Source organism: Rhopalosiphum padi, chromosome 2, assembly GCF_020882245.1.
Source record: "Rhopalosiphum padi isolate XX-2018 chromosome 2, ASM2088224v1, whole genome shotgun sequence".
Classification (NCBI taxonomy): Eukaryota; Metazoa; Arthropoda; class Insecta; order Hemiptera; family Aphididae; genus Rhopalosiphum; species Rhopalosiphum padi.
In genome coordinates, this window is record NC_083598.1 from 70,776,055 (window position 1) to 70,800,917 (window position 24,863).

General features: G+C 26.8%; 2 protein-coding genes across 2 annotated transcripts in view; both read right to left on the bottom strand.

The window, feature by feature from the left end:
• Nucleotides 1–16,994, bottom strand: part of LOC132921221 (uncharacterized) — a 50,016-nt gene extending 33,022 nt beyond the window's left edge. Inside the window, exons 1-2 of the mRNA XM_060984105.1 lie at nucleotides 16,726–16,994; nucleotides 5,036–5,178 (exon numbers count right to left, since the gene is read on the bottom strand). Coding sequence (XP_060840088.1) covers nucleotides 5,036–5,139 — 104 coding nt within the window. The 5' untranslated portion in view covers nucleotides 5,140–5,178; nucleotides 16,726–16,994. The remainder of the gene's footprint in view (nucleotides 1–5,035; nucleotides 5,179–16,725) is intronic.
• A 1,982-nt stretch (nucleotides 16,995–18,976) lies between these two features.
• Nucleotides 18,977–22,036, bottom strand: LOC132919056 (uncharacterized). Its single transcript, XM_060980408.1, has 8 exons — nucleotides 21,914–22,036; nucleotides 21,619–21,831; nucleotides 21,361–21,560; nucleotides 20,414–20,684; nucleotides 20,243–20,341; nucleotides 19,801–19,994; nucleotides 19,610–19,739; nucleotides 18,977–19,539 (listed from the first exon to the last, which is right to left on the bottom strand). The coding sequence occupies exons 1-8, from the start codon at nucleotides 22,034–22,036 to the stop codon at nucleotides 19,153–19,155; spliced, it is 1,617 nt and encodes a 538-aa protein (XP_060836391.1). The 3' UTR covers nucleotides 18,977–19,152.
• Nucleotides 22,037–24,863: the final 2,827 nt, after the last annotated feature.

Sequence of the window (24,863 nt, forward strand, 5' to 3'; positions counted from 1 at the left end):
ACTAATAATTTTCACTTATGTTACCTTTAACAAATTATAGTTAAAGCTTATGTTTTTATCCGTATTATAGTAATATAATTGAAAACATAATTTAAGTTGTTATTTAAATGTAAAATTTAATTGAGTACATTGCAACAAGATATTATTTATATATTCAAAATTTAAACATCAAATTTTTAAAATGACATTGTAAAGGAGGTATTAGGTAAAATATACGAGTAAATAGTAAAACGTTATTTTGACCAGATTACGAAATGAAAAACAGTTATTTGAGTGACGTGTTGTCAAATATCAATTACGAGCACGAATGTGGTTTACTAAAATATTCTATACAAAAAAAAGATTGACAGGTTTTGAATTAGATCTATTTTACAACAATTTGTAGTATATTATATATTTATATGTATATAATATCATTGTCGATTTACTACAAAATAAATATTGAAAAACCGGAGAATACATTTTTGTTGTATACATCTTCATTGAGTAGGTCACTCTATGACGGATGTGTTCAGTTTGAATTAATTATAAATAAAAATATGATAGGTACCAATAAAATAAGGGATGTGTAGTCGTGTAGATCAGCATTTATTCCTAAGGATAGTTTATGTTGTATTATTATTTAGATATATTAGAATTACATTAAGTTTAAAAAACAAAAATTTAGGTAATGTTGGAAATATTTAAGATACATTGATTTACAAAAAATAATAAAACAACTAAAATAGTTAAATTCGTTTGAGGAAAAACGTTATATTTTGTTTGAACTTAAAAGATCCAATTTTGTCTAAGTATGAACGTCAAATTTTTTTATAAAAATATTGATACTTTATATTTTTGATATACTTTAACTTTTGTAAGAACAACTTATGAGGAATCTTGTAATAAATTTTCAAGCCGAGAAACAAAAATAATATATTCAACATCAATAAAAAAAAAAAAATACTAAAAAACTTCAAATATTTATTAATATCAAAAAGAGTAAAAATATGTTTAAAACTAAATTACGTGCAAAAAACGCTCATACAAATATTTGGTGAAATGTCAAAATTTTTGATAATTCTTTTTTGAATAATAAATACCTATGTCCTATAAAACCAAAGTGATGTTATCAGAAACTGGTGTTAATAAGAAAATTATTGTGACTTTTCTATATGTCCACCCCCCTAAAGAATAACTAGATTAAAATATTCTATTTGAAAGCACCTTCAATATTATAGTACTGCTTTAAACCATATGATAAATGATCATGGATTAACAAGACACGCTATTGTAAAATCAATATATTTTTCATTTCGCTCAGAATCTTAATTAAAAAAAATCAACTATTTTTATAATTTATTTAATATATACCTTATAATCTTATTATTTATAAACATGTTTTAAAAAAAATTATTATTTTCGATGTTTTTAAAACTAATTAACAGTATTCATTCATAAATTAAGAAATATATAACATTTAAAATAATGTTAAAAAAATATTTAGTTTTACTCGTAACCACTAACCACCAATCAATAATATACAATTTTGTACCGAATCATAATCGAGTTGGTTAAGTTCTTTCGGCTAGAGAATATACAATTAATAATTTTTTATTGTAAAATACTAAATAAACGCCGTCAAATAGATATTACACATATTATTAGTATAACATTTTAATACTTATATAGTATATAGTATATTATATGTATTTTAACAGTAGTAAATAGCTGTGATAATTACAATTGTTTATAATATATTATATTATGATCATTGCTCACACAACGTGGCGCAAACAAATCATGAATATAAATAAAATTAAGTTTTTATGGCGGAAGGTTATACTTAAACGTAAGTACTATTACGCTATAATATAATGTACAAATACAATAAATAAATCACGCAATGTTAATTTAGGTCTATAGCACTGTAATCATCGTCAAATATTATACTTAAAAGTTAATATAGGTGCATCTATACTTAAAATACCTTATATAGTTGAAAATATTATGTCTATGTACATGGATGTTTATACAACAACGTGTTGGTTAACGTAATTTCAAGGTAAGAAAACTTATTTCTACATTTTGCTTAATAATATGTAATTACATAGGAATTTACGAACATATTAAAAGTAAAATGTCAAAAATAATTAAATGTTACAAATACTACGAAATTTCTCATTAAAATAGTTTTATTATGTTTGATTCATAAAATCACTACCTATATAGTTCAGTTGAAAAAAAACAAACTTCAAGATTTAATCATACTGTGTCATTGACTTACGAGTTACAAATAATTGTTGTAGTCAAATTAATATTTTATTGATAGTTTTCAAAAAGTGGTTTATATAAAATTTAAAAACCCTATAAATATTTCCAATAGTGAGTTTAGCGTTAAAAAATTAATAGAGATTGCAGATTATTAATGAAGGTCCATGTAAAAATATGTTGTAATACAAAATGGATATTAGGTTATGGGCTTATTACATTATGTAGATAATCTGTCATAACATCATCTTTGCTAAATTTCTGCCAGATAAAAATATTATACGTCGAACAACGACCTTCTCATCTGTATCGTAGAATTTCTCCTCACAACTTAAATTGCAGTTACTATCAACTAATTCCGTCAAAGCGAACTATCATCAAAATACAATCTAAAAGATATAGTTGTAATTTTTTCATTTTTTTTAAATCCTTTTTTGTATTGTTTATGAAATGTTTACAAGACCTAATTTGATAATTTTTTATTATAACATAGTCTCTTGTTGCCGATGGATTCTATAATAATAGAAAAATACATGTACAGAGTACATTTATTATAATACTATATTAGTATTACGAAATATAGCAAAACCAGAGAATACGAGTTATATTCACTAGAAATAAAAAACTGCATTTAACTTATACGTAAACGTGTAGATTTTTATAAACTAAAGCAATTAAACTTAATTAATAAGTAATATTATTATTTGTAATATGCATATAAATTATTTAATTTTCAACTTGCTATATTAGATATTACGAAGACCTGGGTCTCTTTAAATCTGAATATGCTATGGATTGAGGTATTAACATGAGGAAAAATGAAACGAATAATATTGGTTTTAGCACATCATGCTCGTGATCAAGTTCTGAACAGTGGACGGTGGTGTAGAATCGTTCAGGCAGTACGAATAGCCATGATTCACGAACGATAAATGGAAATAAAAGAATAAAATATAATATTATTACTAAATATTTATATATATATATATATATTATATTATATTTTATATTTATATGCATTTCTCTTTCTCGTTAGACCGTATAAGGTCAGCTGGGGGAATTGCAACATGATTTCGGTCTTCTTGTGCTACGGGGAGAATAATGCACGAACAATGGGGGCCGATCACGGTGCATATCAATCGTCCGACAAATTGTCACAAAAGAGAACCGAAGGATAAGTAAGTCATGTTCGCGTGAGCTGATTTTTGTTCGTGAAAATTTTTCGAAGCCGGCCGTAAATCTCGTATCGGCCCCGTGTCTTCGTGCCGAGGATATGAAGGTAAAACGATATTGTTACTTATGTATATACATATATAATTTATATATACATAGGCTGTATTATAAGCACTCGCACACTGAAACTATACATAAATAAATACATCGTTCGTGGACTGCAGTACACCACCGCGGTACAGTGTATATCAGTGACCTTGGGATGTATATATATTCTGTGTCTGTGTGTGTGTATTTTATTTTTCATCTCAAATATCCAAGTACGTCCTTATTAGGTTTCTCTCGAGTTTGCTGGACCATAACCGGCAAAATACCACACGCCGTCGCCTTAATACGCGGATCCCGTGCAGATGCAGTTGCGCCTCTCGATCTTTGGGCTCACAATCTCAGTAAATTAATAACAATATTATCGTCGCGTGTTCTTTGCGAGTACACCGACCTGGATTACCGGCCGTGGTTCAGAGTTCACGGTTTCGGTTTTCGAATAAACGTTGTCGTATACGGTTTATCGAGTAATTTACCAAAATTTAAATGAAATATAAGTTTTTCATACGATTATTATACATTTATATGTATATAGTAACGCATTAAAATACCAATACATTTAAATGATTAATATTTATTATCCACAAGTTAATTGTTATACTGTGTGTGGCGTGTGCGTGTTTACATAATAAATATATAAAAAAATTACCGTTCAGTTAAGTTTTCCAAACAAAAAAAATTTAAGAATGTTTTCATCCGTAAAATACATAAATAATTTTTTCTCAAAACGAATAACAATAAATTGGTTCAATTACTTCAATTCTTAATCAAGTATAAGCAAAACCGAGCAAACACAAATCTCACTTTCAACTATCACATCCAACAAACGCTGACTGAATATCGTCATCACTAATTTAAATGATGTATTGAAACCAGTTTTTTTCGCCGTCTTAATTATTCACGTGGGATTCACCTTCGCTCTCTAATTCTCCGATAAACCACTGTAACCAATCGGAAGCAGGAAGCCAAAATGAAGACAAATTTACTAATATCATATAGGAACGAAAAAAATATATTACTACTCATTTATAAAAATAAAGATATTGACAATACTCATCGCGAAAGATAAAAACCGTAGCGAAACGTAGGTATAACATACAACTCATCTGTTGTTAAACGATCCTCACGTTAGTTCCGTTTCTTAATGCGGAATGGGATTTATACTGAAGGCATAATTTGTTATTTTAAAAATGTCTTATTTAAAAATTACAAGAAACACACGTGGTATTATATTCCGATGTTAAAGCAATATGATTCTCAAGTTATGGGTTTGGTATACATTGTACATAATATATTATTAACAATGAAGTAGATATATGTGTATATTTTGTCTTATGGGAGTTTGAAAGTTTTCTGTCATCAGGTCATCAGATTGAATTTTACAAAAATATGACTACGATTATCATCTTTACTTAGTGCTATAAAATATACTCAGTATATATATTATGAGTTTATGACCTTTTAGTTGTTACAATATGTGGTTATTGAATATTATTCAAAAATTTACCTAGTAACAGCGTAGACATGGGACTTCTTGTAGTGATTGATTGGATAAACAGTGGCCAGCGGATCGTCTGTAGGATTGGCCGGCAATTGCAGCCATTTGTGCATCTCTGAAGACACACGCACCCATTACACTTCAAATACTGCCTGTAATATTATAAATAAGTCGTCGTGAGTCATGTATTGTATATAATATGGAACATATGATTTATTTATCGTGATTATTTGTTATAAACGCATTTATAGTTCTAAATTAATTAATATTCTAAGGAAGCTATATTTAAACGAAGTTAAACTAATATAGACATAATATAAGATATCTAGGCTATTCAAATATTATAGAAGTTACATCATACCATATTTAATCAATGACTATATATATATATATATATATACTAGCTGTCACTTTCGATGTACTTCGCTATACCATCTTACAAGTTTCACTTTATTATTATTCAAGCTGTTATTACATATTTCTTATTTTAATTTATAATTTGTAATTATTATAATATAATAATGACTAAAACATATTAAAGTATACGTGATCCATATTTTCACGAATACGTTGAACATGTCTCAACAAAATTAAAATAACTGTTATTATATATGACTTATTAATAATATCAATCCAATACTATATTACTTTTACGATTTATTTATATTTATTAAAATTCAAATAAACACTATTTTAATTATTAACCATCGCAATTAACGCAAGCTATCTATTGATTTCTATCAAGTATAATTTGTATTATTATAAGTTCTAACGTAAATACTTTATATATTATATGCTAAAATATATATTGTATATAGTATTTTAACACATATACCTATTATTATTATTGATAATGTAATATTAAAATATTTAATTATAACTTATAGTTAAGTATAAGAGTAATATTTTAACTAACGTAGAAGTGTTACAAACAGTTGCATCTGTGATTTACATTGACTAAAAAAAAGACGACGGAAAACAAGTTTGGTTTATGTCAAAATATAAAACCAGATAATATTATGTGAATTTATGTTTCATAATATTATTCAACAGATTTAGTTTCAGTTTCATTTTACATATCATTTATTTTTTGATAATATCGTTATTTTTACGAATTTTAAAAATCAACATACAATTGAATTTAGAAAGTAAAAATAAATGTACTTTTATGGTTATAATAAATGAGCTAAACTGTTGTAGTTCTAATGATTTGTTATTAAAATGCTTTGTATTAAATTTGTTAGTAAGAAGATGGGATTTTTTATTAAGTTTTTATTTAAAAGTTATGTTATATATATTAGAGACGATTTAAGGAATAAGACAAGATTCAAATAAAATAAAGATACATTTTTAAATCGAATCAAATATTTTTAATGTGAATTTCTTTTACGAAAGCATAAATGCTTTAATATTATTTGATTATTTTTTAGATGTTTTTGGTACTTATGGCGTATAGACAAAAATCTTCTCAAGTTATACTTAAACAAGCTTCTATTTTACTGATTATTTATAAAAATCCGTGACTTATTACAAAATACTACACAATAAATAGGTACATCGTAAGGTTTACATTATAATAATATGTAAATATAGGTGTTTAAATACAGTAAATAGAATATAATATGGTTTATACTTTAAAGTTTCAAGTTTAAAATTTTTGTTCAAATTAATATGTATTTAATTAAATACTAGTGAAACAAGCAAGTAATATTTACTTAAAATGTGTGTCATTATAATAATTGTTTACATAACTAGCCAGGAAAATGACTTCGATAAAGCAAATAATTTTAAAAATTTTGAAATTTACTTTTAACTTTCCCAAACCAATAGAATATTTTTAATTTGGACACAACTTTGATTAGTTATAAGACAAGTATGGAGCTCATCGATCTCATGGGTTATACTTAAATGCTTAGGTGCAGTAATAAACGTAATATGCATCGGCAACCTTGCCACAAAGTTCAATCAACCCAATATCGTTCAGACGTCCAGTAAACTCTCGTATTGTGTGATTGGACAATGATGCAAAATGAAAAAAAAATGTAATCAATTCTATTATGAAGAAAATTATTTTTATAATACATATACACACATGTCCCAAGGCTTCTTCCATGTGTATAGCAGCCATTAGCCGATACAATGCATACAATACATATTTGGCAATTACTATATGAGATTGGATGTATCGCATATAATAATAATATAACTGTTTTGGGATGAACATTATGTTATGAATCGCGAGCAATTATAACTGCTGCACTTCTATTTCAATGAACCCGCAGCATCGCACGACAAAATACTACTGAATCAGTCCCTATATAGAGACGTGGCTTGTGCAGATATAGCTCAATAGCTGTATAATTATCGAATTGTTACCGCCGTCGTTTGTTTTTCCTATCATTAGTTTATTTAGTTGTGTTTTTATCGTTGCGTAATCCGCACAAATAGTATTATGTCGTGGTTATAATTATGTATAATTTAAATATGACCACCGGACGGTCAATATTCGCGTGGGATCATATCCCCCATAAAGCGTGATTACGAATTTACTAACTGTGTGCGAAATTATATCCTCCGATCTTATTGCCAATAGCTATTAGTTCTAAAATTGTTCCGGGCAGAAAGTTAACGATTCATACATTTTCCCTTTACATAAATAAAGTAAATATTTTCACACAATGTTAAAAATTAAAATGTTCATAACAATAAAATTATCTTTCGATTTAAAAGTATCATATTTTATATTAATTGGCTATGCAAAAACTGTAAATGCCTACTTGTGAATTATTTACACAGTCAATAAATTAAGTTTCAACATGAGAAAATCATAATTAATAAAAAAAATATATGTATTTTTCAGTTACTATATCAATGACAATGCGATATATCTAATATACCTACATAATAATTTATACTATATGGGTACTATGCATTTTTTTCCGACAGCCACATAATTCGAATATACTTATGATTTCTTATTCACAACATTATTTTTTTTCTGTCATTCCTTGCTGGCTACTCATATTTTGTAGTAATATTTTTTATTTTTTTTTCCAACTCATCAGCTATAATTGTTTAACTTCAAAAAATACTTTATCTCTTCACAGACCTTTTCTTACATCTAATATCAATATTTTTTCGTTCAACTTTGCTTGATTTTATTCTTTTCTCGACATCATATTATACTGTCTTCTTCGCATATAGTTTATTTTTATAACTTTTAATTTGTGTTGATAATATATTATATTGTACATTTAGAAGAAATATTATTTGTTACAATGGAATATATAGACCAATAAGATAATACAAAAATAAAAGAAGTATACATTTCATTTCATATATTGTATTTGTAATAGGAAATTGTACAGTATCAATTCCGAAACTCGAAAGAACAATGCAACGAGACATACTAAAAATTAGAGCAATTAATATTTGATAATATATAATATAGGTGTTTTATATTGTATAGACACGCTCGCACTATGTTTAAATTATTTGCAAAAAAACGAGTTTAGAAAGCGGTTAGAAGTGAACGCAAAATGCTAAATTGTTTAATAGCAATAAGATATTATTATATGTATTGACAAATAAAAACAAAAACAAAAACCAAATTTAATCATGTAAGCCAATTATTTTGTTATAGCACTAATTATTGAAATAATTAGAACATTTTGTTAGTGTAATTTAAACAACATTAATTAGTGAGTAGATTTGTTGAAACATAATGAAGTGCTAGAATAGGCTGTAGGACATAGGTGTGAATAAGCATAATAAATACAAGCAAACGATATTATAGACTAGGTATAATAATATACCTATCAATCGAATTCAGACGGGCATTTATAATGTGAATACATTTTGTGAATAATTTGTCGATTCACAAAAATACAATGATGAATTTTTATTCAACTTAACGTATTATAACAGTTGAGAGTTCGAAACAAATAATCATATAAATAAACTATTTTAAACAAAGATTTAATTTTTAAAAATAAATCAAATGTCAAAAAATAATAATATATTTTTTAATAAAAGATTCATTCATTTTGTAACGTTGCTCGAGTTTGATCTCAGACAACAAAAAACAATTTCGAAAAATCGCAAAAACTATTGTTATACGTCTATTATTATATTGGTGCTGTACGTAGTATAGTGTATACATTGCATGTAATGGGTTTTGCATATATTGTTTTCTTCGCGCGCGATGTGTCACATTATTACAATATATAAACCTGTCAAACAATTACATCACATATTATGTTATGCCGATATATTTTTCATTTTTTCCGACCGGACCATTCATTATTGTACTTTTGGGCGGGAGTATAATGAACTGTATGGAATTTGTCACCATCGCCATTGGCGCTCACGTATAACATTCGACAAGCTGTTATATATTTTCTTTTTTTCGTTCACGCGCCGAGAGGGGAACACAATGGCGTGGTTTTTATTTTTTTATTTTGTTCATACCGTGCAAGCTATATAATTTATATTTTCATTCAACGGGAACTATATCATAATGTGCAGGCTTTAAAAACAGATTATTCAAGCTGCACTGGATCGTCATCGTATACCGTTCAACGCTCGTGGATGAACTATAACTATATGATATGTATATATATATATATGATATACATTGTGTTCGCGACAGGATTTTGTTTCTCGTATATACAGGACGAGCGAGTGGTCGATTCTCTCTTGTTATATTACCGCGTATATATAAAATGTATATATGAATATTATAATAATATAGAGGTACGTTGAACTTGAGACCTGTAGTGACGTCATTATATATTGTCGAGGGAAACTCGTAGAGGTACCTATTTACACGCGAACATTGTGCATATATACGTATTTGTCACGGTCTATAATATAGTATAGGTTTATGTATGGAATCATGTCGCTTCTGCGACAAATTGGAATTTTGAGTGATTTGAACACGATATTATATTATAATATTGTTGGACTCTGAAAAATAATTATTCGGTTCCCGGGACTAGAGGGTCGACTAATGAAAAAAATCAATGTCATTATACGCAATACGTACCGGAGGCGAGTGGGTTGACTTTTCTGGAAAATACCGAAATGACATCACTGTAGCGCACACGTTGCTGCTGCCGAAACGTCGCGATCTATACGCATACTGTTTGAATGAAAAAACCAACGTCCGCGAACACGATGTGCCGAGAGCAAAGACAGTATTATTATACGCGTATAGATACGACAATTACACGAATAAGAGACGTCTTGTATTCGCGTTTAACGCTGAAAATCGTATAAATTAACACTAGGTGCCTACCTACATATGATAACACATATTATAATAAACAATTATTATTATGCGAACAAAAATGTTATTACTCCCACGGTTGCCCGGAGGGAGCGTTGCAAGTCTGTGCGCGCAGTCTACCATTTTTATATCGTTATTTATATTATATTATGTGCACGTGTCGTAGGTATATACATAGATGTATGTGTGCGATGATTATATTCGCGGGACAACGGACGTATATAATTAAATGAAAGCACACGTAGCGGTACCGTAGCGGTCGATTATTATATTGTTTTGCCGCGCGAATATCATATTATATACCGATAGCGTGTAGTGCGTACCATACGCGCCGATAGATCTGCGGAATGATTTTCGATTTTGATCGTTATTGGTCGGCGTAGGGTGTAACAAACGGAAGTCGTTCGTAACTGGAAAACTAATTTCATTAGAATACGTCAACACAACATTATAATAATATTATATGATGTGTATATAATATGCGTTATGGCAATATATACCTAGGCACGTTGGCCGGGCGTACTGCCGTTCTCCACATTGCGCAATGATAATCACTAATTAGGCGTGTGTTTTTATAAATTAAATATTATGTGCAGGTAGTTGAACGATCGACCGGTGCAGTATTATCATCGGATTCGAGCGTGGACTTATATAGTCAATAAACAAAGAACACCAATGTACGACGGCTGTACGGCTATAGACTATAGTACTTCGCGTGGAAAAAAAACCGAATCAAATGGTCGGCTGTTATGTTATTTCTTATATGTGTATGCCTACACTCTTAAAAACCGTGATCGTGATTGTCTCGGAAACCAATACATTAACACATATAACGAGTAACGACGGCAAGTAATTTTTTTATGTTTCCATTCGTCCTAATGATTTGATCATATTATTACAAAACCAATAAAGCAGTTCGTGTAATAATAAAGACAATGTATGAATTTGAGAACTATATATATATATATATATATATACATATTATTATAATAATATACATTAGCCTAAATTGCACCGGAGCGTTCAAGACATTTAATCGTAACTACAGTCGTGAAAAAATACATTTTGCAGTTGGGTGAGGAGGTGTTAGTGATGAGATGTATTTAAATGCGGCACAATAAATATATATACATAAATATTATGCATGTATATTCTATAGATACGAAGTATTATTATACTAAATAAATCATACAGAGTGATTCTTTTATCGCAAATCATACAACATAATAATATATAAAAATGTCATTATATATTTTATATATTTTTAATTTTAAAAATATTGGTCATGTACCTATTTTTATGTTTTTCTATGATGACAATGGTATATTCGATGTTAATTTAATTTTTAATTCCTTGTGTTTTCTGTATATATTGTTAGGCGATTATGTTAAACGGATCACTCTGTTTGCACGCAATTTATTACATGATGTGCACTTATTACCTATTATTATACCAGACGTCAAAATTCCAGTGACATAACTCCAGTCTCCAGGTAATGTATTGTTAGTAAGTGTTGAATTGTTAAAATATTAACGTGCCTTTTTTTCTTTCTCGTACTGATTGGATGCTTGTAACTATAGGTATAGCAAATCTATATTGGCAAGCATACGCACAGTCACACCTATTCTTAGCGAGGGGTTTTATTTTATTTATTTTTTAATTTTATATTCATACGGAACCTTTCTCTCGTGGGTTAGACTGCTGCTATCATGTAGTCATTATACACATATACACAACACACACATTCGTAATGTCTATTCGGTTCTTCTGACGGTACCTGCATCATAGAATATGTGTTGGAGTCGGTTTTGTGTAGGTATTTCTCCGTTTGTATTTGCATATCGTTCATTCGTAATACTATTTTTTTTTTTTTAATAAAACAATATACCTATCTATTCATATTAATTAAAATAATTTGAGCAAAAAGATAATAACGTTACAGAATACATCGATCCTATAACAATAACAAATCTATTTAATAATAAAATATATTTTCAGACTTTTATAATGTTATACTTTACATAATAACTTTACGGTAGAACTAGCGGTCCAAGACGATTTTATGTAAAAAATATATTATATTTTATATTTTAATTAAATTCATTATTATTAGCGTTTTTATGGAGCTATAAATATTATTATTAAAAATAATTTAATGAAACTTGTATTCTGTTAAAAAGAAGTGAATTCGTGTTGTTACAATACTTTTATACTATAAACTATAACATTTAATTATATTTTGTTTTTACTTGTAAATAATTTACAATTATAATTTTTTCCTATTATAAAAATAAAAATGATAGTAATTGTTCGTAATAACGTAACATATTCTTCATACGGATCTTACTATATAATAAATTTTTTCTTAATTTAATTATATAACCCTCTATATGAAATGTAATATTTGCAATAAATAAATAGATGGAAAATTGTAAAAAAACAATATATACATATATAGCCATATAGGTATATATATATTTGATAAAACTAAATGTAGATTAAATATATTTGTATAATTTAAACAATTATTATTACGTAAATAATATTTTTATTTATATAGTTAAATAATTTTGTATTATTATTAATTAAACAAGTATAATTCAGGTAACAACACTTTTTAACGGTTAATGAAATTTAATCATATTTTTCAATGAACTAAATACTATTAATGTGAATACAATAATTATTATGAATAATACATTTTCCGCGAAATCGTCCTTGTCCTTCGTCTCCTTATGGATGACTTTTACACAACTATGGGATATAAAAGCAAGTATTTAAACTTCAACTTCTGTTACTTTTATATTTTCCAATGAATAATAATTAATCATTAAAATTGTATTAAGGTGTCGAGCTTCACGAAAAAAAATTATTATTATAATGTTATAATTTATAATCTTGCCACTATGAATCTCGTGCGGGATGCCTTGGAATATGAATCATTCGAATTGCATGTTTCACTATCATAATATGATCTGTAGATAATAGATATAGGTTTAATTTAATTTTATGGCGTTAAGTGTAAAAAAAAACTTTACATAACTGTGCTGATGTATTAGTTGATTTATATTTTTATGTAATATTGAAATGTGTATGTTTAGGATATTTCTATGAAAATAATAAGCGCAAAAACAAATAATAATATATTAGATAACTTAACCAACAGGACCAATGTGTTTAATGACAACGCATCAGTAGTTATATGACAATGTGCATAACTTCAAATAAAAGGATCATGACTTTGCATTTTTTAAATATATTTTAAATAAACACTTCTGGTATATTGTTCAACTTTTGTTGTTATGATATAATGTTTAAATATATGAATACCATAATAAATACAACAGCTACAATTGATTGTAATTATAATATTATACATAAATACATTATAACTTTTGAAATATTTATGGATATATTTGTTAATTGTTTATCATTAACCATTAAAATCAAACAATAAATATTTATGAATGTATTAAATCATATATTTTTAGTTAATACTATTCTTTAAATTTAAAACACACGAATAATAAAATAAAAGCTTCTGTTTGAGAATGAATTGATATAAATATATAAAGATTAAAGATAGATATATCACCTATTATTTAAAAAATTTAATTTAAGTTTATGTTAGGTATATGTGAAATGGTTTGTCACAAAATCTTCCAAATCATACATTTTTAGTTATTTAGGAGAATGTTTTTATAATTACCTTCAGATTACCCCGCAAATTTATATTTTTAACTGATTATTATATACATTTAACTAGAATACGGAAGTTGTAGACATAAAAAACAACAACAGAAATTTAAATATCCTAAAAAAACCAAGATTAATAATACTTTGTCGTGTTTATTTTAATGTATATAATTGTATTAACCAAGTATTTATTATATTTTTTTTAATATAACTAATTCAATAATAAGATTATATTTTTATATTTATTTATTATGAATAGAGTCCGGATTTAAATGCCCTTAAAACCATGCAAATGTGCTCTAAAAATAACCAAAAATGCCCTATATTTTTTTTTTTATACAAATTGGTAATTTATAAAAAAGATATAATTATTGTTTTATTAAAAAAAAAAACTGAAATTTGAAAAATTGATATAATGTGACAATGATGTTGACACGCATATCTTTTGGAACAGTATTATTTATTCTAAATATACATTTACCATTTACCCGATAAAACTATTAAACGAAAACAACTTAAATATCAAGAAAACAATTTATCTTTAGATAATAATTTAAATTAAATAGACTATAATTGTATAGTAATAGTATATTAAACAGGCGTGCATTAAACCCAACAAAATGACTCAATAATGATAAAAAAAAAAATGCAGTAAATAATGCAAAAAAATGCAAAATAAAAGTTTCAGCTTTGAAACGCCCATTACATGAAACGAGTTATATAATTTGGAAAGCATTGTCTAAGATCAGCCAAAAAAATATAAACTGCATTATTGCATTGAAATATAGGCCCTATTAGTGAATAAAAAAATACAAATACATATTAATATATTATGTTAAATTTTAAATGAATAGTTTTAAAAATTATAAATTTTGCAATTATTTTAATAATATAATTAGACTTTTATTTAAGTTAGTGGATATTGGTTAAATAACAAAATGTCAAATGTCAAAAAATGGAAAATAAATATTATCAATAATTTAGATATACGAGTATGTTATTGAAAAATATTTTAAGCTAAAAAGCATCGTATAAAACGTTAAAAACAATAATAAAAAGTCATCTTTTTCTGAGATCTATATGACTACATAGTACATAGAAACACTATGAATAACACATAATATATTATCTTGCACTTGCACACCAATTTTTTTTTGTTACTTTTAGTCTAAAATATAATATATTCTATTCAAATCAATTAGGTATCTTTAATTTTGATTTCTAAGAACAAGCTCTTTTCAAAAATATTTTATTATGGTTTTGATATTTTCATGTTATTAATATTAATACTATTAAACTATATAATTTAATCGATATTCGTGTGAAGACACGAACAGAGAAGAAATCAAAGCAAAATAGGTAATTGGTAATTAATATTATTACTAGATTTGTATGATTTGTAACTATTATTCAACTAAAAATAACAAAAAAATTATGTTATGTATTCAAATTAAATTCAAAACAAGTTAAATAAGCCACCGAATTAAAATGTTGGGTTTACCATGAAAGTTATTATTCACCATTAAAAAATATATTATTATTTTTTAATTTAAAAAGAATTTTCATAAAATATAATTTAACTTAAAAGGATATAAAGATTTATGTATAAAAAGTTCAAAAGTTCAAAATGAAACTATAAATATTCAATTAAAATAACAAATTTTTATATAATTAGTAATAATAGTAATTTAGTTTTGGACTGAAATCTAAAACGAATGTAATATTTCAAATAAACAATGAATGTTTAAAATAACAAAATATTAAGCACAAATTTACTTTATTTTATAATTATAATAAAAATCTGTTTTATAAAATACAGCAAGTACTTGTAAATAATAATAAATGTATAAGAATTAAAATTGCATTATATATTTTTAAACAATTAAAATAATTTTACAAAAAGTAACTTCAAAATTTAATGTTTATAAACTTCATGGATTTTAGTTTATGTTTATTATAATTTTCCAATTTATTTTTAATTTAAAAATATTATTAAAATATTGTTGTACCTACATCAATAGTTCTATCTGTGTACAATTTTAAAACAAAATTAAAATAATCTTATTATTTCTGTATTCAATATTCAAGAAATATTATGTATTGTATAGAAAAATTAAAAATGCACATGGATAATACAAACGTTTGAGACGGCGTTTGAATTATGCATTATTCATACATTACCCAGTACCTTTGATTTTTTCTTGAAAAGAATTTTAGCAAATACATTTTTTTTTTCTATTTGGTTTTTCATTAAAAATAATGGTAGTAAATTATTAATAAGTAGGTTTAGACATGAAGGTAGTACATAAAATGCCACTTGTTTTTAATCTGACAATACATTTTAATACTTTAAATATATATCTAAGTAATTGTCAATGCAATCCCATAAACTAGTTGTTTAGTATATATTACTATTTAGTTTAGAAAAATGTAGAAAAAAATTAAATATTTAGCCAATTAGACATACAACAAAATATTTTATACATACATATATACACCTATAAGATAATAAATAAAAACATAATGTATCGATAAAATAATCTATAACATAATAGATTATTAAAACACCATTATACTGTATAGTCATGCACTTATATTATAGTTTTAATATTTATATTCAAGTAAGAGTAAATATATATAATGAAATGGGCTCAAAGAACAATTTTACAAACACCAAAAATGACTTAGATATCAAAAATTCGCAAAAACTCACTGTAAATAATTCGTAGCACATGTGGTAATCTGCGATAAAGCCGATGACCGGTGCTATGCAATCGATGTCGGAAGTATTAAAAACAAAAAACAAATAAATATATTGTATATAATGATAATAATAATAAGCCGGCAGCGAGCAATCACTATAATATACAAGTCCACGTGCGATCAGTCCGTTACGGCAGTAGATCTACGCGGTTGATCACTATACACATCGAGCACGCAACGGTGACTGAACGGTCTGGATAGACGATGACGGCACTACAGCAGTTCGACGGAAAGTGAAACTTCGCACAGTCGCCGTACCCCTCCACCGGCCGTGCTTCTATATTATTATGTCTTAGACATTTTTATACACCAATACGTTGTCATATTATGTTGTTGCGTTATTGTCACTATGAAGTATAGACAGCTGTATTATATGTAAATATATATATATATATATAGAGAGAGAGAGAAACCCGTACTTGACACGCAAAAATACAGAATTTAGATAATATAATATAACACTGCGGTGTCAATACGTGTCATATTATAGGCACTGATATATGTTATAAGCGTATAACTTATAATATAATCTGTCCAAAACACTCGATTATAAGCGAGTATTAATATTAACCAATAAGTGCTGCGGGCTAAACGTTTCAGGGATAACGTTTTACGTGACTCTACATACACATACATATGTTAGGCATCAACCCCTATTTAAGTGCACAGTTCGATACAAATATATTGTAAATACTAAATTTAATATGGATTTATGACGAGGTCAATTTTAAAATTTCTCGATGACTATACGAACGCAATGAAAAACTAAATATACTGAACATTTTTAAAAAGATTTCATTAAGCGTGATCAATAAATTTAAACCACAATGAGTTCTGCACTCTTATATTCAGATTTTTGTAAAAATTATTCTTTAAAATAATCTATGTAATATTATTTATATTTTGTATATAGTTCTCAATCATACTCGTATTCGTACATGAATATATATTTTACAATATTTAAATAATACATTTCTCAGGCTGATAAATAAATTAATAACCTCAACCGGTGATCTTTTTCTATCAAATAAAAAATAATAATAACAAAATAAATATTCAACAAATAAGCATCCACGATGTTATATAACAGTCTATGGTGTAAAAACAAATAATTTACCTGAAGACATTTTATCCATTACGATTTGGTGGGTGTATGATGAATTAATTACTTATTTTTACTTTATAATTATTATCTACAAAATAAAATATATGAAACAAGTATAATTTCACTTTACACTTTAACGTAATATCCACAAAAGGTACACTTCCGAGTTATCTAACCTACCTTTTAAAACGAGCGACAATAGTTAAAGATCGAGTTAAGTAATAATATAAAATGCTGTATTTATTTAATTAACATAACAACCTGATACGTTTACACGTGTCTGTATTAAAATAACTATGGTGCTAAATTTGAAGGGTTGAAAGAAATTAACAGTTTATTAATGAATCGAAATTATTTTATCCAAATAGTAAAAAGCGAGGTAGTTTTATATATTCGAATTTCGAATACATGTACAATATTAATGTATTAAAATCTTATTTGGAATTATTCCATACTAGAGTATTAGAATGGAAATTTATCACAATAGATAATATTTTAATAATGGCAGATTTAATGGCAAAACATTTTATATAGATATTAAACACGAACCACAATTAAGGATAAATCATGAAAATAAATAAAAAACAAATATGGAAAAAATTTAAGATACATAATTTTTATGTTGCTTATTTAAACGATACAATTATTGTAATTAACTTATTAAGATATATAGTTAAACTATAAACTTGGTACAATAGTACAATTAGTACATATATATTTATATATTTATATACACCACGAGCCTATTCACACTGTTCTACAGTAAGGTAGTATTTAATCAAAAGTGAATAATAATAATAATTAATTATTAATAACTTAATAAATTCAATGTTTTCGGTAAAAATTAAATCGACCTACCATAATATAAACTAATAGTAAAATAAATTACTTTAATAACAATATAAATATATCCTGATAAAATGTACTAGCTATAGTAATATAGACTAACAGACTATCTTCCCTCGGAATTGTTTTTCGTATGCAACGATTGAATTCAAAATTAACCTATAGATTACAGTAATTTAGTCATTGACAAGGTATTAAATTAATGTGAAAATTTGAACATTTAGGCCAAACCATTTAAGTCATAAAATATAATAAAATAATATATTTATATTTTAATTATAATTTAAAACAATAGTGTCAGTTTATATATATATATATATATAAACGTATATGTGTGTGTGTGTGTGTGTGTGTGTATATAAACAATGGTGTCAGTTTTTGTACAGGGATGTACAAGTCACTTAAAATTGATGTGTGTAACTATTATTAAAAAACAGATTTTTTTTGTGCTTTTAACATCCCACCCAACTGATCGATAGTTTGAGCCCTTTCCGTAATTAGATTTTTTTCGTTGTTTATCTCATTTTGAAAATCACGCAAAAGATCATCGGTTTGTACTTGTTCCATATCAATTTTTTCCATCATCTCGTGTAATGTTTTGTTCAACTCACAAATATCATCTTGCAACTTCTCATTTTTCCCATTCATTTTCTCCAGGCGTCTCCTAGTATCGTTAATTTCCTTGCGAATCGCATCATCTAGATAATCGCCTTTGGTAACAGTGCCTCCGTTGTCTTTTTCGGCCAAACTTGCTTTTATCTTGTTGTAATGTATTAATACCCTCATGACGTCCAACCATTCTTTCCTGGCAACCTGTAAAATATGCAAAACAATTGTTTGAATGACAATTTCTCGTCAAAATTGACCTGGTAATTTTAACAACTTTATAATCCAATATGCCACGTTTTATTTCATTTTGTAGGTCTTTTCTCATGGCCACTATTAGATTCTCTTGTTTTTCCAGAAGTCGAAGGACGATTTTCTGGCGTTCCCTCACCAATATAGATAAGAACCTATTTGTTGAATTATTATACGTCAACACCACCAGGCGATACAGATATAAATGATACTTACATTTGAACCAAGCAAATGGGATATGTCTTCGCCAGTGCATCAGTTACCTTAGTGGTGGGTTTTTCCGCCAAAGCTCTACCCCACATCATTTCAGACACTGAGTTCGAACAGGTAGATGCCGGGCTAGTTAGAGTTAATATTGCAGTCGTCGAAGCGACTTCTATTTCGGATAATTTATTGTTACGCTCTTCGATCTAGATATAATATTATAAATGGATTAAATAACTGGAATCATTGGTCAATGGTTACGAACGACTCCAGATCATGAATATTAACACCAACTAATCAGTTCTAATAAGATAATTTAGTCTTAAATAATTCAAAAAGTCTAAGCTAGGTACGCTATATATATATTAATTAGATATAAAGATGATTAGATGCATCGAAAATATTTTAATTATCTGTATTGATTTTATTTATAATTCTGTTATGTTATATTTACGTCTCGTATTATATTTTTCACTCTTTTTTTCAACTTTGATAGCATTTTCATTTTTTTGAACAGATGTGGATTGAAGTTTTCACATCCTTTGCTCTCGATCTAAAATTTAAAAGTGATTGCATAATAATGCCTACTATAATCACTATTCACTATTTTTCGTTGTTGGCTTACTATTAGTTTTTCAAGCAGCATCTCGACGTATGGATCGTGACATGCAGTACTGTTAGGATCCTCTTCACTCAACATCTCTTGTTCGATACTACTGTATACTTTTTTGAAAAATTCATAAGTTAATATCCGAATTTCCGGTGCCTTTCGTTTTAACAAAATTGATTTAATTTCTGCCGTAAATTGATACATAACGTTTTCCTGTCCACTTTTACTGTTCTGTACATTAGATAAGTCCACTTTTAAGTCTAATGGCTTTGCTACAGGTGCGGGTCTAAATTTAAAATGTTGTAAAAGGTTAGTACATACTTTGAGAAAATGACATCGGTACTAATACGAAACGGTATATCTACAATTATACACTATACCAGTGGTTTTCAACCTTTTAGGGTTCACGGCTCCTTTTGATTTTGGAATCAAATAAAGGCTCCCATACGAATAATGATAATAATAAAAACATATTGTTTACAATTTTATTATTAGTTTATACTACGGACGCGGCTTCTTTAATAATAACCAACAACGCCCCTGGGAGCCGCGACGCACAGGTTGAAAACTACTGCACTATACGATATTTTGAATTATTTTCTTATACATTCATTATATTTTTGTACTAATATTTTAAGTACATAATTTGTTTAAATTATTTTTTTATAATTGTAGTGTAAGGCTGTAGGCAGTTGTTAATAATTATATATTTTTTTAACATTAAACTCACGTATTACTACTACATAATAAATAATTAATGTATACGTTATACATATAAATACTGCAGTATACAAATAGTATTTTTCTACAAACAGTTAACTCAGATTTATTACTTGTTCAGCTTATTAAAAGGACCATTAAAATATTAAATTATATTTGTGATGACAGATGGGCCTTAAACCCACTCACATTTGAAAAACATTTGTAACTAAATGATGATAATAATAAGTAAACGACCTTACATTGGTTGACCACACGGATTAACCCATCCACATGTCGTATCACCTATAGTTACAGCTACGTATGCAAATAAACCATTATTTTCGGGTAAAGTTCTGCATGCTATATAGGTTCGTCCATCATTTGATAGATGATTCAAGTCGATAATTTCCAATTCCCGGTTTCGAATAAATTGAGACCATTTACTTTTGTTATCGTTAATCTAAATATAAGAAGACGATATTATTGTATTCTCAATTACACACGAATTAGACACTAACTTCTTTTTCACTTTGTGCTTCTAAAATAGGTTTAGTAGTAATTTCCTTAAAAACGCCATCCAGAGACAACGTATCTGGTTTAGGGGGTTCGTTAAACGGAGCGCTGAGTTTACGGCCATTCATCTTTAAAATTAATTGTGATAAATATATATTACGTGTTTGTTTTTCATTTGTTGTCTTATATGATTCAATCGCGAGTTTATCTAACCATTTCTAAAAATGTAAGCATATACACAATACAGTTCAGAAATTAAAACATCCAATATATATATATATATATATATAGAATACGTACACTGCATATTTCTTTGTCACTTAAGGATTTTAACTTATTAAACGGTTCATTAAAATGATCTAAAAAGAACAAAAAATCCTCATCGACCTTTTCGTCAATGGATTTCACCATTCCAGCTGCCATTGTGTTAATGTTTGTATTCTGTTCTTTTTCAAATAAAATTATTATAATTTATATATTTCAAAACTAATTTTTTTGTGTTCGTGTAAATTCTATAACATAACACACATAACACATTGCAGTAGCTATGAGAAACGCGTATTTTTAAAATAAATAGCTACTATAAAGTTGTTATTCATGCTATTATATAGGTAATTAAAATGTAGATACAGAATTTTAAATGATACTTATATACAACATTTTGTATAAATATTTTACTATTAAAAAATAAAAATATTATATCCATACATTTAAAAAACAAGATTTTTAAATTTTATGTTTAATTATTTATTATTGTAGGAAATTACGATACTATGTAATATAGTAAAAATTAACTTAATACCTATAATATAATTTTATATGTATTTATTAATTATATTGAGTTATCATTTTAACAATAAACACATATTGTTTCTGAAAATATTTAAGTTTTTGTAAATATTTATTTTATTTATTCAAATATATTTTTACATTATCTTAATTCAACCACATTTTGTAATAGAATAATATTATATGAAATATTTTTTTAATATTTTGGTTTTAGTTTATTTTCTATAAATGCAAATATTAAAATAGGTATTCAGGATTATAATGTATAATTTATACTGTATTCTGCAATAATATAATAGAAATTGCATTATAAATAAATACATGGTAAGTTAATTTCAACAAACTACATTATTAAAATATAAATATATATTATATACTAGTTAGTCCTGGTCTACTCAATGGGTAAATAATAATTGATAGGGAAACAATTAAAATTAATGGAATCACGAATTATTATAATTTTGTTCATGTTTCGAAAAACATTAGTTAAATAATCAATTTCAATATAGTTATACACGGAAATAGTTATGATTATAATTTTAAAACATTTCAATTTGTCCTTAAACTCTAAGATATTTTTAAAAAAAAAGTAGAACTTTTGCCAACTTTTATCTGACTTATTCAATGACGCACCTATACAATAAAATAAAGTACTTTGAATTTTGAAAAAATGACCAATAAGCCTAAGTTTATCGAAGGACTATCTTAACCATTGTTCCCGCTGTACCTCTGATAACAAAACAATTTAACATTATTCTATAACGTTGGGGAAACGCCAGACGCACGAAACGTGGGTGCAAAGGTTTTACTGATATATATTTTTAATACTATAGTTTTGTAAAACGGAGAAATTTTACGAAGGCCGTAGAACACTTATGGTCAATACTTGCACGATCTCTTTTGTTTCAGTAGTTTTTTTTATGTACAATATTATTATTATTAGCTTTGCGTGGTAGAAAATCGTTACATATTATGTGTGGGCGAAACAGTTGTATTTACGATAACAACGACCTCAAAATTAGTCGAATAAAAATACATGTAAACTATGCCGTGCGCTTGATGGATATAGAATTAAGGTAAATAAAGGTTGCACAGGGTTCAGGGTGACAGGACACCAGTGTTTCCATAAATAATGATAAAAATAAATTTTAAAATACCATCTTCATCCGTAATGTATGCATAATTATTATAATAATGGCCGAACAGTAATCTTGTTTGTTACGACACATTATGTACACTTTTCGATATGAAATCAAAAATGTCCTCGACAAGGCACACTAACCTTACTGGTTTTATAAATTTTACATTTTATTTATAATGACCAACACCGTTTAATGTATACCAGTCAGACGGGATGCTAGTGATATTGTTAGGAAATTTGCAGAAACCGGATGAATATATGTGGATTGGTGTAGTATTTTTTTCGATTATTGATGCCGATTTATGTTCACACGCATAATATGACCAAGTCTCCATACAAATATAATGACATCTAACTATTATTTGTAAGCAACTCGTCCTATTGGAATTTGTACAACTACAGGTTTTTTTTTTTTGAACACTCATCTGCGTTATAATAGATTTGTATTTTTTTATCGATAACAGGAAGTATATAGAAATGTTTAATCAGTTACACAGAAAGGAAGTGTGAACTTGGAGTATTTCGTTGTCACGGGCGGCCAGTTATTATAATATATACGAATACGAAATAGGTATTTCGAGTCACAGGATTATTCATATTAATATACATGATTATAACTATAGTATTTTAAAATTGTTTTTTTTACAACCAAAATAAAACGTACCATCTCTTAAATTAATAAGTTAAAAAAGATTTATTAAATAAAAAATTATAATATGATATTGTATTTGGACAATTTTGTGGTACTACGTAAACACAATCATTTACTAATTTTATGTACCTATATTGATAAATTATGTAATATCAAATGGTCGCCAAGGATATTAAAATTGATAATTATCAATATATATTTATTAATTTCTACCTACTATGAGTCAACGGCTAGTCTTAAACTAATTAAAAAGTTAGGAGTAAAAATGTATTAGCGTTTTCAGTTTTACCCCAAGGTAGTATATACTTGTGTGGAGTACTGCGTATTGCGAACACGAATTATTTTGAACATTAGTGATTCACAATCCGAATATTTAATCTATAAAATAACATTGATTATCCTTGGACTAAAGTATTATTTATTTATATGTTAAATAAATAATATATAGTTAGGTATTTCCAAAATAAATCAATTGTACTTGGTTTTGTATGGACGTCTGCATTTTATTTGCGCGTGCACATTTTATAAAGTCCATTTAAATAAGAAGTAAACTTGGAACATTACATGTATATTTTACTAGCGTTAGGAGATTTAATCAATTGTTATACTTCAAAATAATTAGACACGTGCAGTAGGTTTAACGATGTGCTCAGGGGCGTGCTCGGGAA